Here is a 16,162-nt window from a genome sequence, read left to right as displayed (position 1 = left end):
AGTGGCAAAATAAATAATCATATTGTACATAAAATACATATATTTACTGGAACAGAGATTTAGGGTTAAAAGGAAAGTTTTTTTATTTATTTCAGGTCATTCATTTCAAAAGATTAGTCGACCCAAACTGATAAATTGCTTAAAATTAATAATCTGTGCCACCCATTGACTTCTAATATCTCCCAGAGTCTGACATCTCAGACTGTATCTTTCAAAGCATAAAGAAAATAAAAAAATACAACAGGAAGCGTAACACCTCTTTTGTATTGAATTTCCACTTACGGAAATGGGCAGACCTTGGCACTTAACAGACTTCTCAAGCGACAATTCAATTCATTAGCATCTACCCAACATACATTAATAATTTTGGAAAGACTAAGGCCCCTTTCACACAGGCGGACCGTTCAGATCCGCCTGTCCGTTTTTTTGGCGGATCTGAACGGTCACCCCATGCATCCCTATGGGGCATCGGATGTCAGCGGAGACATGTCCGCTGACATCCGATCCGATCCGTCAAATCTGGACGGATGGAAACCCTATTTTCCATAGGGTTCGTTACGGTCCGTTCCCATCCGATTTCCCCATAGAGATGCATGGGGAACCGACAGCTGTGTCTCCGCACACAGCACGGAGAACAGCTGTCATCCTCCTGCTCATCGGGGGATCGGCGGATCGATCCCCCGCTGAGATAAACGGAGTCCGTCCGACGGACGGACAGTGTGAAAGGGGCCTAAGGGTGCTTTCATGCTGCTCCATTGAAAAAAATGTGTTCAAAACATATGTGTTTCTGATGAGCTTCCGGGTTGCCTGACTCCAATTATGCACCTGTGAAACAGACATGTGATTTAAAAGAAGCACCAAAAATGCAACCATGGTGCAATTTTTATACATTTTCTATTCCTTTCAATGGAGAGCAGCGTTTTTGGTGCACTTTTGAAAAGTGCACCAAAAACGCAGCATGCAGGACATTTTTTAAAATGCACCACACTCACAGCACAGTGCTGTGAAGAGAGTTCCAAAGGTTTTAAAAGAAAAATTTTTTATTGTGTTTTTCTTTTTAGCAAGGTAAAAATACAACAAAATGTATGAGGGTACTTTCACACGGAGCGGACCGTTTTTTGATCCGCTCCGGCACTTTTTTTTTTTTTTTTTTTACGGACACGGATGACACTTGTGTAATTCGGTCAGTATGTCCGTTTATCATCCCATCCGCTGACATCCGTTTTTGCGTCCGTTCCGTTTTTTTAAACGAAAGAAAAATAGGGTTCTCTTCCGTTCCAAAAAATGGAACTGATAGGAAAGGACGCAAATCGGATGTCAGCGGATGGTCATCCGCTGACATCCGCAATCCTATTGACATGCATTATGTCCGTTTTTCATCCGCAAAAAAATGAGATGAAAAACGGACATACGGACCACCCGTGCGAAAGGGCCCTAAGTGTGAACAAATTTATCAGTGTGAAAGGGCCCTAATCCTTTAAATTCAATTATATTTAAATACATTCCAGAGGGATGGAGTAAACATTAAATGATCAGTTTTAGCCAGCTATCCTATAGCTGAATTATCTGCAATTTACTGTACATACATTATAAGCCACTCTGGCAGTAAACACTTATCCTCCACTGGGTGGGTCTGTGTGTGTCTATGTTTGTGTCTTAGGTATATTAATAAATGCATGCTCACTTATTCCATTGGAATGCATGAAAATAAGAAAACGTGAAATACCACTCTATCTTTTTAGAAGCTTAAACATTTTGGGGCCTATCTGCATAACATGTGACATGCAAAAATATGATGTTTTTCCTTTCACTCCTAACAACAGTAAAAGGAAAAAAATAAAGAGCTTCTCCTCCATTAGAGAATAATTGTGTGATTCCCTATAAGTGCTGGGTAGTTTATCTATTAGTTTGATTTATTTACCATTTACTTGTTATTTGCAGTATAACATATGTTTTGAGCCACTCATCATAGACAAACATAAATCACACAACAATAAAAGCTTAGTGGTATTTACCTTATCACACAGCATGGGGAGACAGTCTGCTGTGAAGCACTGAGTCACCCCATTCTTGCAGGTACATTTAGAACACTGACTCAACTTCCATTCCTCTCCATCTTTCATCACATGACCATTAAGAGAGCATGATTCTGCAATACAAAGAGACAAAGACCTAACCATGTGCACGGAATTCAGCAGAGTCATCCATCTTCTCAGTCCTACGCAACAATAAGGCTCTGTTCTGCTCTATGACATTCCGGGCGCGGGGGGAATCGCAGTAATTCTGCCCGCAATTCTGAATAGCGCAAAAAGAGGGACGCACTTGCGATCCTCGTTACTTTCAATGGCACCCCAATCAGGATGGGATTTTGTCCTGACTGGTGCCCGAAGAACTGCAGTAAAATTGGGGTGACAGGTGTCCTGCGATTCTGTTTTTGTGATATTTACTGCAAATAGTTGGATGACAAGCGTGGCAAGATCGCACCGCAATTAAGGTTCCATTGAAAGTAACGGGGATCGCAGGCGCATCCTGTGTTTTGCGGCGATTCTGGATCACAGGCAAAATCGCAGTGATCCCCTTTCTGTATCCTCAGATATTTTTGAAATTAAGAATTAATGAGAAGAATATCCTGCACACCTTTAAAAAATATTATATTATTTTTATTACTATAATACAGGATTTATATAGCATCAACAGTTTGCATAGCTCTTTACAATGTTAGGACAAACAGTACAGTTACAATACAATTCAATACAGGAGGAATCAGAGGGCCCTGCTCGTTAGAGCTTACAATCTAAAAGGGAGGGTCAAGTGATACAAAGAGTAATAACTGTGAAGGGTGAGCTGATAAAGAAAATGAAAGTACATTAGTTAGGTGGAGGCAGGATGGGCTTTTTTGAAGAGATGAGTTTTCAGGGGTTGCCTAAAAATGGATTAAGTAGGAGACAGCAGGACAGATTGGGGTAGGGAATTCCAAAGGATGTAAGAGGCTTGGGAGAAGTCCTGGAGGTGAGCATGGGAGGAGGTGACCAAGGAGCTGGAAAGCAGGAGGTCTTGGGAGGAACGAAGAGAACGATTTGGTTGGTATTTTGAGACTAGGTTAGTGATGTAGCTGGGGGCCAAAGTGTGGATGAGATACTGCATAAGATTAATTGACTTTTCACTTTAAACACGGATCACCTTGTATTAGCCCAAGGTTTATGTATAAATTGTTTAGTGAAATTGGACGTTCACATCACTTGGACACCTTTATTTAGCACATGCTCTTTATTAATAATTTTTTGCACATAACATTTGCATATGTTGCACAATATTCTTTTATATATTTTCTGTTTTTTTGATTAATGATATACTATACTAGTTGTACATTGCACACAGAGCAGCGCCAAAACCCAATTTTTACATAGGTTTCACAACAGGCACTACTTTGGTTGCAGTCTAAAGGGGGGCAGCAGCTCTATGCGCACTTAGCACTTTATTATATACTGGTGTTTATCCATAGCGTGGATTATACACATTTAGTCACTGCTCACAATGATCTTGTTGTCTTGGGGGAAATGTTAAACAGTGTTTTTTTTACGACAAACAACATTATTTCTCATCTTGCAAAACTCATAATTCGGTAACCTGAGCAGTTATAATGGAGCAGGTACAACAAGTAACTTAAAAAGCTGAATAATTACTGTTCTGCTAGAGTCTACCACAGTCAAATATAGTAAAGCAGCAGTAATGGTCGGGTCCCCAAACCTCATGAACCAGGGGCAGTTGCACCCATTAATGCCAATCTAGTTACACCCATGTGGCATACATACCATACATTATCAAAATAATTCACACGTAAGTTTATGTCCAATCTCTTGTTCCCCAGGAGAGCAGTCAACAAGAATTCAGATTTGGCAACAGTCATCTCATGTCTATGGGTATGTTAAATGTAAAGCAAATCAATCCCTGTTTACACTCTGCTTCACTGGATTTAATTTTCTTTTATTAGTTAAGGGCATGTAACACTGTGACCAATTAGTGCCAAATCAAATAATGCACCCCAGATACTGTACATTGTATAGCAAATTAAGCTTTCATTAAAGACACTTGAAATAATGCACACAAGACCCCTTCCATTGAATACAGTCTTTTTATGCTGATAGTAAATGTCAGTAAAGGCATCACGCTAAATGTACTTAATTGGATTCACAGTCTCGTTTGAACAATTGGGCTTTTTCCTGTGTCGCTAATTAGATAGCGCTGTCAAATATCACGCTGACACGACCAGATAAGCAAGGTAAAATTATAAAATTGAACAAAAAGAAAACATTTTAATTAGAGATTCTTACTTAGTATTCCTTGGGCAGACTAGGAACCACATTTTAATACAGGCCTCACTACCTTAAATTGCAATAGTTACAGCTTGCTAGTAAATAAAGGTGAAATTTATACTGGCACTTGTGTCACTTACAGATTTAATTCAAAGAAATGATGTGACTACTTCAGTAAATGAAATATTATTTAACATCACCAAATTATTTGGAATGCTCGGAAAAAGCAGTCAGCAGAATTTTAAACTGTGTACTTTCACCCATAGGATGTTTTTTTTCTTGACTCTATAAACAATCAAATTGTTTTTATTGCAGTCTGTACTCGATCCTGTTCTCCTAGTAATGTCTGTAAATATAAAGCAATGACACTCAATTTCACATTGGATCAACAAAGTTATAGAGAAGAACTGACATATATTTTCTGATACTGTGTATATGCAAAATGAAAAATGCACTAGAATAAAAAAAAAACAGCAAGTCCTTAGGTGTGTATGAAAATCACACTGTAAATGAAATCTCAATTGCAAGCAATAAGCTTATTTAACATTTTAATGGAGCTGTTTTGCAAAAACTACAACTTAGTAATAGCTTATATAAATAAAAATCTTCTATGGCTAGAAAATTCTCAAGCTTGGAACTTATTACACTCACTAACTTTTTCTAAGTTATTTTCTAAAGTGAGTTACTGGGGTGGGTCAAGTTAAGTCAGTTGCAATAAGAGGAAACACAAAATAAGCAGCCACAACTGCAAGTTCAACACAGCTTTAAAGGGGTTATGACCAGTGGTGTGATCATGCTAGTTCAAAAATGCACATATCCTTAAAAAACAATCCTGCCATATAGGGGTGGATTTACTAAAACTGGAGCGAGCAAAATCAGATGCAGCTCTGAATGGTAACCAATCAGCTTCTAACTTTAGCTCATTCAGTTAAGCCTTTGATAAAAAAAAAAAAACCTGGAAGCTAATTGGTTTCTATGCAGAGTTGCATGAGATTTCCCACTCTCCAGTTTTGGTAAATCAGTGCCATAGTGCTGAGTGCTAAATAACTGCTAAATAAGCACTGTCTTGTACTGAATAGGGTAGGGATTCTAATGACCGGAACAAGGAATGGGTGGATTAGACCATGCATGATATGGTGGAAACAACGAATCTAAAAATTAAATACAAAAAAATTGAAGGGTTCACGTTATGCATTTAAATGCACAGGGCTGTTTGAACTGTTATTAAAAAAACAAGGCATTACAGTATATTACAGCATTATGATTATTAAAGATGTGATCTCAAGTTAACGATGATGAACAAATATGAATTGTCAAAGGGCATGGATTAATGTGTAGACTACATGCTTTGCACTGCTGGGCTTTATCAGATCCCATAGAGATGGGTTCCCATAGAGATGCTAGGCAAATTGAAGTACTATGCCATCATCTAACCTAGAAATAAGATCTGGGCAAACACGCTATCAATACAAGCATATGTCTAACGAATAGATGCTCTAAGACTACTGTCTGTCTTAAAGTGCATGGTATATTTGTGTGAAGGAATAGCCTTAGGTTACAGTGTACAAACCTATTAATATTGTAAAGGATTTTGTGGAAAGGATTAACAGCTTTACGTTTCTGATAACTTTTAGTAGTCCACCAATGTAGAAGTCTTTGTGCAGAAGGCACAACAACACCTTTATTTCCTCAGTAGACTAAGGAAGGCTGGACTAGCTTCTAAAGATGTGTTAGAGAATCCATTCTTACTGGATATTTTCCACCTCTGTACGGTGACAGCTCAGAACGGGATCACAGAGCATTGCAATGGGTTGAGAAAACAGCACAGAGGATTACCAGCATTTGGATTGCGGCAGTCCTGGATATTTACATGTCCCCTTAAAAAGCAGACAGCATTTTAAAGGCATATACATGCACCACCATTGCTATAATAAAAAAAAAAAAGTACATTTAATAAATGTTTGCATTGAAACCTGCAAAGCCCTGCAACTGTGATCAGTGCATTGGGGGTGCAATGCACCGGGTCTTGGAAACTTTCTCCAGTCTCAGGTTCATATGGAGGTGTGGGCCTTCTGTTATGGTGCTCCAGCCTAGCCAAACAGCTGTAACTCTTCCCCAAGAAAGCGCACAGGTACAGGTCACATCTAGCAGCCCTGGCACTCTGATAGACTGCACCTGGAACACACAAACAAGCAACTGGCTTCATATGTTCATATGGAGATGTCACTTGAGGGAGTGGAGGCAGAGAGGGAGCATTGCGGAGTCTCTTCTTTCACACCTGCAAATAGGACTTGTATTCATTGAATGTTAGTGACCCTGTACTTGAATGATACTTGCTGCTAAATTTAAAAAGGAACAGAACTAGGGATCAAGATGCACCTTGTGATTCAGACAGGGGGATGACAGTTTGCTTTTGGGGGTTGGTGTATGTAACCATGGTTTAGATTACAACCTGAATGGGGTGTAACATGGAACATGATCCAAAATGTGGGACTTTTCTAACCCCACACAGCCACTTTTCTCCCTTCTAGTAAGCAGTTGAGGTATATCAACAAGGGTAAATCCAGGTTTAGGGGGGATAGTTTCCTACAGCTATAAGGGCCTAATCAGACCCCTCCACTGTGATGCCCTGCAGGAACATGCATGTTAAAACAACACAAATAATGTATGTTATGAACGTTAATGACAATATATTTCTTGGTGTCATTCATTGTCAATAGCACCCTGATATATCTTATAGGCTGAGGTGAATGGGGGCGGTTTGAAGTTAGAGGAAAGGGAGAGATATAAGCGGCAGGATCCTTCTTCCTTTGTTTTTTGCTGAGTATCATCGCACTCTGATTATCGGTGAAGGAGAAGTGGAAGGTGTGGAGTGGAAAGAACAGGCTGTCCATTAAAGCGGAGTTCCGGGCACAGGAGTCATTTTTTACTAAACATACCCCCGGGACAGTCAGGGCTAGCACATTCCACAATGGCTAGCCTCTGATTTGTCCCGGTTCGCACTTACCTTTTAGAAGAAATACTTCTGTGTCTTCTTCCGTGTCTTCTTGTCCCAGAATGCGCCGCACCGGCCCCTCTCGTCACTTCCGGCGCGGCATTCCTCCACAGCTTCTGGGCATGCCCAGAAGCTGTTTAGCAGGGGAATGCGGCTTCGCCCGGAAATGACGAGCGGGGCCGGTGCCGTCGCATTGATTCCTGGGAGCTGTGACGTTCAGCTCCCAGGAATCATAGCGAGGCAGGAAGTGACGGGGTGAGCCGCGGCTCCGAGGGAGGAAGTACTCTGAGGTGAGTATCTTCGATCTTCAATTGCAAGGTAAGTAAACAAAAAAAAAAAATAACTATCCAATTCCTTTTCAGGTGAGGCATACCTAGCGGAGGGGCACAAAAAAAAAATATCGTTTTTGTGCCCGGAACTCCGCTTTAAATTATCCCAATGCTTACATGACTCTTGAGTCTAACCCTGAGGTGAGCTGCTAATCTAGCACCGATCACTGTGAGCACCTAGTTAAAGTGTTTGGAGCATAATTGCACCTTTAACACACTGGATCACGGATGGAGATATCTTAATAACTCTTCTTTTGATTAAGATTGAGTTTGGGACTCTCTCTTTTTTGATCACTTGAATATAGCACTTTTTTGGACATTTTTGCATTCGCCCTTTTTTGTTGCACTTGCACTTTGTCATTTGTATTGGATCACTATTATATTTGTATATGGTGATTTATGTTTATACACATTTTTATTGATTTATATGATTCATATTGATTTACCCTATAGAATTTAGTCACTTGGCGCAGCAATATTGATTTATTTGTACACCCTGATATATCAACCCACTGCCTGTCTGACACGTGTTGCAGTGCATCACAATGCACAGTAACGCCCTACCAAGAAAATGATGCTTGTGTCAAGGTCTTACCTTGCCCTCCTGTTGGCAGCCATCTTGGACATGTGCAGACTGCTGCCTCTGATAAACTCTGATTGCATCATCACTTGCCTGCTGCCAGGGTGTCGCACAGTGATGATGCTGCACACCTGACTATATCCATCACCTGATGGGTTGCAGTCCTTACCTTTGCGTTTGTGCTTCAAGGTGCATCTCTGCTAACAGTCTTCTGTTCTCTGTGTTCCTCAGTGTATGACCTGGCTTGGCTGACGACACTCTCCTGGCTCTGGGCCCCGCATCGGCAGATGACCCGACTTCGGCAGACGACCCGGCATCGGCAGACTACCCACTTCTGGACTCGACCCCGGCTTGGATGACTACCCACTTCTGGACTTGACCCCGGCTTGTTCCTGCTCTTACTTCCTCACTATTGCTGGGCGTTTATTGTTGTTTGCTCCAGTAAACTGCTTTATTTTACCTGCATCCCCGTGTGGTCTGATTTCCTGGCACCCTGACAGCCAGTTCAATTTTCTGGTGCACTGGCAGCCCATTCATTTAAATGGTAGACATAAACATAATGCATAATAATATACAGAAAAATCTGCATTAATATGTGTTATGATAATGCTACACGGTGGAATGGAAAGGTCTAAATGGGCTCTAAGACTTCTGAATGGACAGTAATTGCATTTTTCCTATTTATGCATTATTTTTTAAGATTTATTAGTAAACTGCTGCAATTTCATTATATTACATTTTTGTGTTGTCTACTTTTGTGTAAAACTGTGTGAATACACACAAGAAAGCATTTAACTGTATTTGGTACTTGTGCTTTGTGCATATGACAATAAACTTTTTGAACTCTGAACTTGTACGTGTGGGATGTGCTGCAATCCTCTAGGCTTTCCAGTTCATGTTGTAGAGTTAAACATATATACATTTATTCAGTGGACAAGGGAAGGTCCAGCCACGTAAAATAGCACATTTGTAAGCCAATGTGTATGTCTCATAAATAATGCTGGCCACTAGTAGAATTTCATCACAAAATTTTCATTATCAGAACATTTGTTGGCTTTTCTAATGGTTAGTGGGGTCAAACTGACATTCGCTCTCGTTCATTCGTTTTTCAAAAACAAACCTGTTTTAGGTTTGATAGTATGTTTTATTTTAACACACAAGGAATAAGGATAATATCTGCTGCTGCTATAAATACACTATATTACCAAAAGTATTGGGACGCCTGCCTTTACATGCACATGAACTTTAATGGCATCCCAGTCTTAGTCCATAGGGTTTAATATTTAGTTGACCCACCCTTTGCAGCTATAATAGCTTTAACTCTTCTGGGAAGGCTGTCCACAAGGTTTAGGAGTGTGTCTATGGGAATGTTTGACCATTCTTTCAGAAGCACATTTGTGAGGTCAGGCACTGATGTTGGAAAGAAGGCCTGGCTCACAGTCTCCGCTCTAATTCATCCTAAAGGAGTTCTATTGGGCCAACTCAGTATTGAACCCTACGGACTAAGACTAAGATGCCATTAAAGTGCATGTGCATATAAAGGCAGGCGTCCCAATACTTTTAGTAATATAGTATATATACAGTGCCTTGCAAAAGTATTCACCCCCTTGACTTTTTACCTATTTTGCTACATTACAGCCAAGTTCAATGTTTTGTTAATATGAATTTTATGTGATGGGTCAGAACACAATAGTCTAGGTTGGTGAAGTGAAATGAGAAAAATATATACATAAAACTATTTTTTAGAAATAGAAAACAGAAAATTGGCATGTGCGTATGTATTCACCCCCTTTGTTATGAAGCTCATAAAAAGCTCTGGTGCAACCAATTACCTTCAGAAGTCACATAATTAGTGAAATTATGTCCACCTGTGTGCAATCTAAGTGTCACATGATCTGTAATTCTATATACACACCTTTTCTGAAAGGCCCCAGAGGCTGCAACACCTAAGCAAGAGGCACCACTAACCAAACACTGCCATGAAGACCAAGGAACTCTCCAAACAAGTAAGAGACAATGTTGTTGAGAAATACAAGTCAGAGTTAGGTTATAAAATAAAAAAATATCCAAGTCTTTGATGATCCCCAGGAGCACCATCAAATCTATCATAACCAAATGGAAAGAACATGGCACAACAGCAAACCTGCCAAGAGACGGCCGCCCACCAAAACTCATAGACTGGGCAAGGAGGGCATTAATCAGAGAGGCAGCACAAAGACCCAAGGTAACCCTGGAGGAGTTCCACAGCAGAGGCTGGAGTATCTGTACATAGGACGACAATAAGGCGTACGCTCCATAGAGTCTCTATAGACTCCATAGATGGCTCTACAAAGTATTGACTTTAGGGGGGTGAATAGTTATGCACATTGACTTTTTTCTGTTTTTTTGTCCTATTTGTTGTTTGCTTCACAATTAAAAAAAAAAAAAAAAAACATCTTCAAAGTTGAGGGCATGTTCTGTAAATTAAATGATGCAAATCCTCAAATAATCCATGTTAATTCCAGGTTGTGGGGCAACAAAACACAAGAAATGCCAGGGGGGGATACTTTAAGGAAGGCCTTCCTGAAAAAGTAGCAAAATATTGTAGCATATGTTTACTTTGGCAATTACATCTTTCTGGTGTTTCTTTTTGAAAATGGTCTTCTTAAGTAGCTAACTCAAATTATGAATGAACAAACTGTGCTCATCCCAGTATTACATTTTCATTTTGTTAAATCATCATTTCATTTTTTGATTCTCAATTAAGGTTGAGCAATTATACTATTCTAACAACACAGTTTAGAGACCTGCCAGGCGCAGGCTTGCTTGTGAGGGCCAGTTGTTTATTGTACAAAGATAATGCTTATGATACAGCAAATTATGATACAGTCAAATTTGCTGAAAAGGCTCTAGTGAAAAAAAAAAAAAAAAGATTCAAAGGATTTGATACAAGATGAGATTAAATTGGTAGGTAGGAATGAGCTCCTGGAAACTAAGGCCAACAGACTATGAAGTGAATATAATCCAAATAATATGCTATATCAACCAAAATAAGACTTATTATTGTAAAATTGTGGACATTCCTGCAATCAGATGGGTAGCTGTTCAAAGAAATTCCACTGTTGCTGTCCACTTAAATATGAGAAGAAAGATACGGAATATAAGACTCCTAAACAAACTTACATTTGTTACTGTTTCCATGCCTATCATGCATTTGCTGTAATGGGCTTATCACGGGAGATTAGGCATGCCATTTTAGCAAAGGTTTTGGTAACCTAGAAAATTGTTTTTTATATGTGATCTTATAAATGTATTAAGATGCCCATGTGGCATTTGTAATGTATGAAGGGTAGGCTATCCAACAGATAACATTATAAACTCAAAAACAAGTAAGTAGCACATCTAAAGGCTCCTGTATGACAATTTAAACAAGTAATAAATCCAGTTACTATGTAATGCACAAGTCTCATAAAATAAATAATAAAATAAAATGAATCAATTATTTAATGAAGCAGAAAAAACGTTACTTTTCCTGATTGAGCCAATCTTCATCCATGCATTCCCCCTGCCAGACACTACAGCACACAGTGGAAGGTTTCATCAACAGCAGCAGTACTATTAATCCAGAAAGCAGTAGGCAGGGCTAGGTGACCAGATGCTAATTGACCAGCTACAGTACTGCACAAAAATGAGTACACCCCTCACATTTTTGTAAATATTTTATTGTATCTTTTTATGTGACAACACTAAAGAAATGACACTTTGCTACAATGTAAAGTAGTGAGTGTACAGCTTGTATAACAGTGTAAATTTGCTGTCCCCTCAAAATAAATCAACACACAGCCATTACTATCTAAACCACTGGTTACAAAAGTGAGTACACCCCTAAGTGAAAATGTCCAAATTGGGCCCAATTAGTAATTTTTCCTCCACGGTGTAATGTGACTCGTTCGTGTTTTAATGTCTAAGGTGTGAAAGGGGAGCAGGTTTGTTAAATTTGGTGTTATCGCTCTCACTCTCTCATACTGGTCACTGGAAGTTCAACTTTGCACCTCATGGCAAAATAATCTCTGAGGATCTGACAAAAAGAATTGTTGCACTACATAAAGATGGCCTAGGATTAAGAAGATTGCCAAGACCCTGAAACTGAGCTGCAGCATGGTGGCCCAGACCATACAGCGATTTAACAGGACAGGTTCCACTCAGAACAGGCCTCACCATGGTAGACCAAAAAAGTTGAGTGCACGTGCTCAGCATCATATCCAGAGGTTGTCTTTGGGAAATAGACATATGAGTGCTGCCAGCATTGCTGCAGAGGTCGAAGGGGGTGGGGGGTCAGCCTGTCTGTGCTCAGACCATACGCCACACACTGCATCAAATTGGTCTGCATGGCTGTTGTCCCAGAAGGAAGCCTCTTCTAAAGATGATGCACAAAAAAGCCAGCAAACAGTTTGCTGAAGACAAGCAGACTAAGGACATCGATTACTGGAACCATATCCTGTGGTCTGATGAGACAAGATAAAAGTATTTGGTTCAGATGGTGTCAAGCATGTGTGGCGGCAACCAGGTGAAGAGTACAAAGACAAGTGTGTCTTGCCTACAGTCAAGACTGGGCCGCAGGGCAGTATTCGAACATGATAACGACCCCAAACACACCTCCAAGACGACCACTGCCTTGCTAAAGAAGCTGAGGGTAAAGGTGATGGACTGGCCAAGCATGTCTCCAGACCTAAACCCTATTGAGCATCTGTGGGACATCCTCAAATGGAAGGTGGAGGAGCGAAAGGTCTCTAACATCCACCAGCTCCGTGATGCCGTCATGGAGGAGTGAAAGAGGACTCCAGTGGTAACCTGTGAAGCTCTGGTGAACTCTATGCTCAAGAGGGTTAAGGCAGTGCTGGCAAATAATGGTGGCCACACAAAATATTTGGGCCTAGTTTGGACATTTCCACCTAGAGGTCTACTCACTTTTGTTTGAGGAGACAGCAAATTTACACTGTTATACAAGCTGTACACTCACTACTTTACATTGTAACAAAGTGTCATTTCTTCAGCGTTTTCACATGAAAAGATATAATAAAATATTTACACAAATGTAAGGGGTGTATTCACTTTACAAGCTTTTGAATCAACAATGACAATGCTAAGGCTCCGTTCACATCTAGGCGTTTTGGGGCGTTTTTGGGGCGTTTTTCTGCTCTAGGATCAGCTCTCAAAACGCCCAACAAGACAAATCCTATTCATTTCAATGGCCCCTGTTCACATCTGAGCGTTTTGACGCTGTATACAAAACGCCCAACGCTCAAAAAAGTACATGAGCTTCTTTTTGGGCAGATTACAGGCGTTTTCCATTGATCTCTATTCAATCTAAAAACGCCTACACAAAAATCGCGGTAAAAATCGCGGTAAAAAACGCCGCTAAAATCGCGGTAAAAGACGCGCGAAAAACGCTACGCTCAGGTGTGAATGTAGCCTTATAGCCGTTTCACTTGTAACATTTGTTTTATCCCACTGCAGAAAAAGCCTACATGGCAACTGGTGCTGCAACTTTGCTCTACATTTAGGAGAAGTGCAACATTGTTGCCATAACATCACAGGAAGTTGAATGTGGTTGACTTCTCTGGCAACCTAAACAGTTATTTGCGAGATATTCCAAGGTACTGTATATGCTGCAGCATATATTTTTTTTTAAAACAGGAGGCCATAATTGTATTTTGATATGATTCTCAACATGACACATCGTTAACCCTTTTTACTGACACAGACAGCCAAGGTGGCATGTAAACAAGCATTTAACACTTGCAGGGCAGAGACAAGGGAGGATATTTTCTTAAGGCCCCTTTCACACTTGTGCGATCTGAAAGTCACGCGACTTTGACGCGACTTTGCCCTGCGACTTTGACTTGAAGCATTGCCTGTGTAATCTTGGGGTCTATGGACCTCAAGTTGCATCAAAGTCAGACCAAAGTATTGCAGAGACTTCTTTAAAGTGGCTGCGACTTGAAGTCGCACAGATATGAACAGTACTCATTGGAAATCATGGGGAACAACTTGTCATGCGACTTTGCAGTCGCAGGACAAGTCGCACTACTGTGAAAGGGGCATTACCCTAAATCGTTTTTGAGATAATGCATAACAGTAGGATTTTTCACTTACCCTTAAATCTTACCATCCCTATGGTTTAAACATTGAGTGGGACATTAATGCGTTTATAAATACAGCATAATGTGTACACTCTCCAATTGTTCCCTTATCTTCCTGCTCATGTTGTTTTTAATCTTTTTAAATTCTTTTTTATTCATTTTTATACCGTTATATATGTTTTAGCCATTTATTGATATATTGAGATAATCTTTTGAATATATATGTATTTTCCTGCCTTCGATTGATACATGTGATTGTACAATAATATACTCATCGGTTGTACACCATCTTGTTTTGGCTACTAAATAGAGATTGGGCATTTAAAATTTCCCCCTTTTCTGGTTTTGAATGCATCACCATATCTCAGCTATCTCTGGCGATATGCCGGACGACCGCTAGATGGCCCGCAAACTTCCACTACGATGCGCCTCACTGACGTCATTTCCGCATAGGTCCCGGATATGACGCTGGCGCAGCCGTCGCTCCGCTCTTACAATGCTTGCGGTGTTCCTCGGCATCACTACTTCCGGCTTGTGTCTATTACACTGGGATGAGGTCACTTCCTTGTTTATCCCGGAAGTGACGTTATCGCTTATTTTTGGCGGTGTTCCACAATGAGGTGTGGACCGCACGCCGGAGCATTTCCTCTATGCTTTGAGAGTCACCAGCCAATTAGCTTTATAGATTTTTTTGGCGGCCTCTCATTATGAGGTTTGGAACACACGCCAATGTGCTTTTACTACTTCCTGGTATCAATTATCCAATCGCCTTCACAGGGTGATGGGACCAATGAGTATGTTATATATATTGGATATCTGAATGCTGACAAAATATCTTTTGAAAAAGGCAGTTGTGCCGAAACATGTTAAGAGGACTTCAGTCAGCCCAGCTGTTTATGCTTGATATGCCTGTTGATTACGGATGTCTGTAAGTGTATCGGCTTTTTTTATCAATAAACCAGTTTTAGCAATATTACGCTATGTATATCCCCCTTCTTTTTTGATTTACCATCCAATACACGGGAGTGGATATTCTGACTGGTACATCTGTCAAGAACCCATTTGGCATCTTCCATGGTCGGTGAATCTTGTTGGGATATACCCTTATCTTTTCAAGCGTGTTTGACCCTCCTGCTGTATAGCACTGGGGTCCCATCCATCTGGTGAGCGCAATTCACTTATACCTTCATTGGTGCTGGGATCTTGCTGCACATCTTGTTTATACCACACTTGGATCACTTTATCACTTATTTTATATGATATTTTCACATGGGACGGATTTAGTCGGACTTTCTTATATCACTAGCGCTGCACATTTGTTTTCTATTTTGTATTTTTGTCACTTTATGGTCTAGTGGTGCCAGCTGCTTTCACATGTCTTTAGTTAGCGCAGTATTTGTATCTATTTTTTATTGTTCGGATTTTTCAATTAGCAGTAAAATCTGTTTTTTGGAGTACACTACAGGCCACAGTATTCTTTAAGCTGGGGTATATGCTGTCACCTTCAGGTGACCGAATGTTGGAAAAAAGGTTGTTGCTGAGACATTCCCTATATAACCCCTTCCACTCCCAGATAGCCTCAGTTTTGTAGCAAGCAATGGGAAGATCATAAAGAACAGAGGAAGAGACCTGTGTCCTGTTCTGTATTCCAAGGAACTAGTATCTTAAACCAGTAAGGTAAAAATCCTATCTTCTAAGTTGTACCGTACAGGATACAGTATTCTTGAACCCTGGGATTTAAAAAAACAGTCCAAATGAGGGGTGGGCAACACAACCAAATGTCTACTAGGCCCATGTATCAAGGGCTCAAGGAAAGGTTTGAC

The 16,162-nt window shown here is 40.3% G+C and overlaps 1 protein-coding gene across 1 annotated transcript in view; it reads right to left on the bottom strand.

The window, feature by feature from the left end:
* Window positions 1–16,162, bottom strand: part of FRAS1 (Fraser extracellular matrix complex subunit 1) — an 843,167-nt gene that overhangs the window by 577,219 nt on the left and 249,786 nt on the right. Inside the window, exon 6 of the mRNA XM_082266873.1 lies at window positions 2,016–2,149. Coding sequence (XP_082122999.1) covers window positions 2,016–2,149 — 134 coding nt within the window. The remainder of the gene's footprint in view (window positions 1–2,015; window positions 2,150–16,162) is intronic.

Source organism: Pelophylax lessonae, assembly GCF_965119305.1.
Source record: "Pelophylax lessonae genome assembly, chromosome: 1".
Classification (NCBI taxonomy): Eukaryota; Metazoa; Chordata; class Amphibia; order Anura; family Ranidae; genus Pelophylax; species Pelophylax lessonae.
This window is presented reverse-complemented; position numbering and strand designations above follow the sequence as displayed.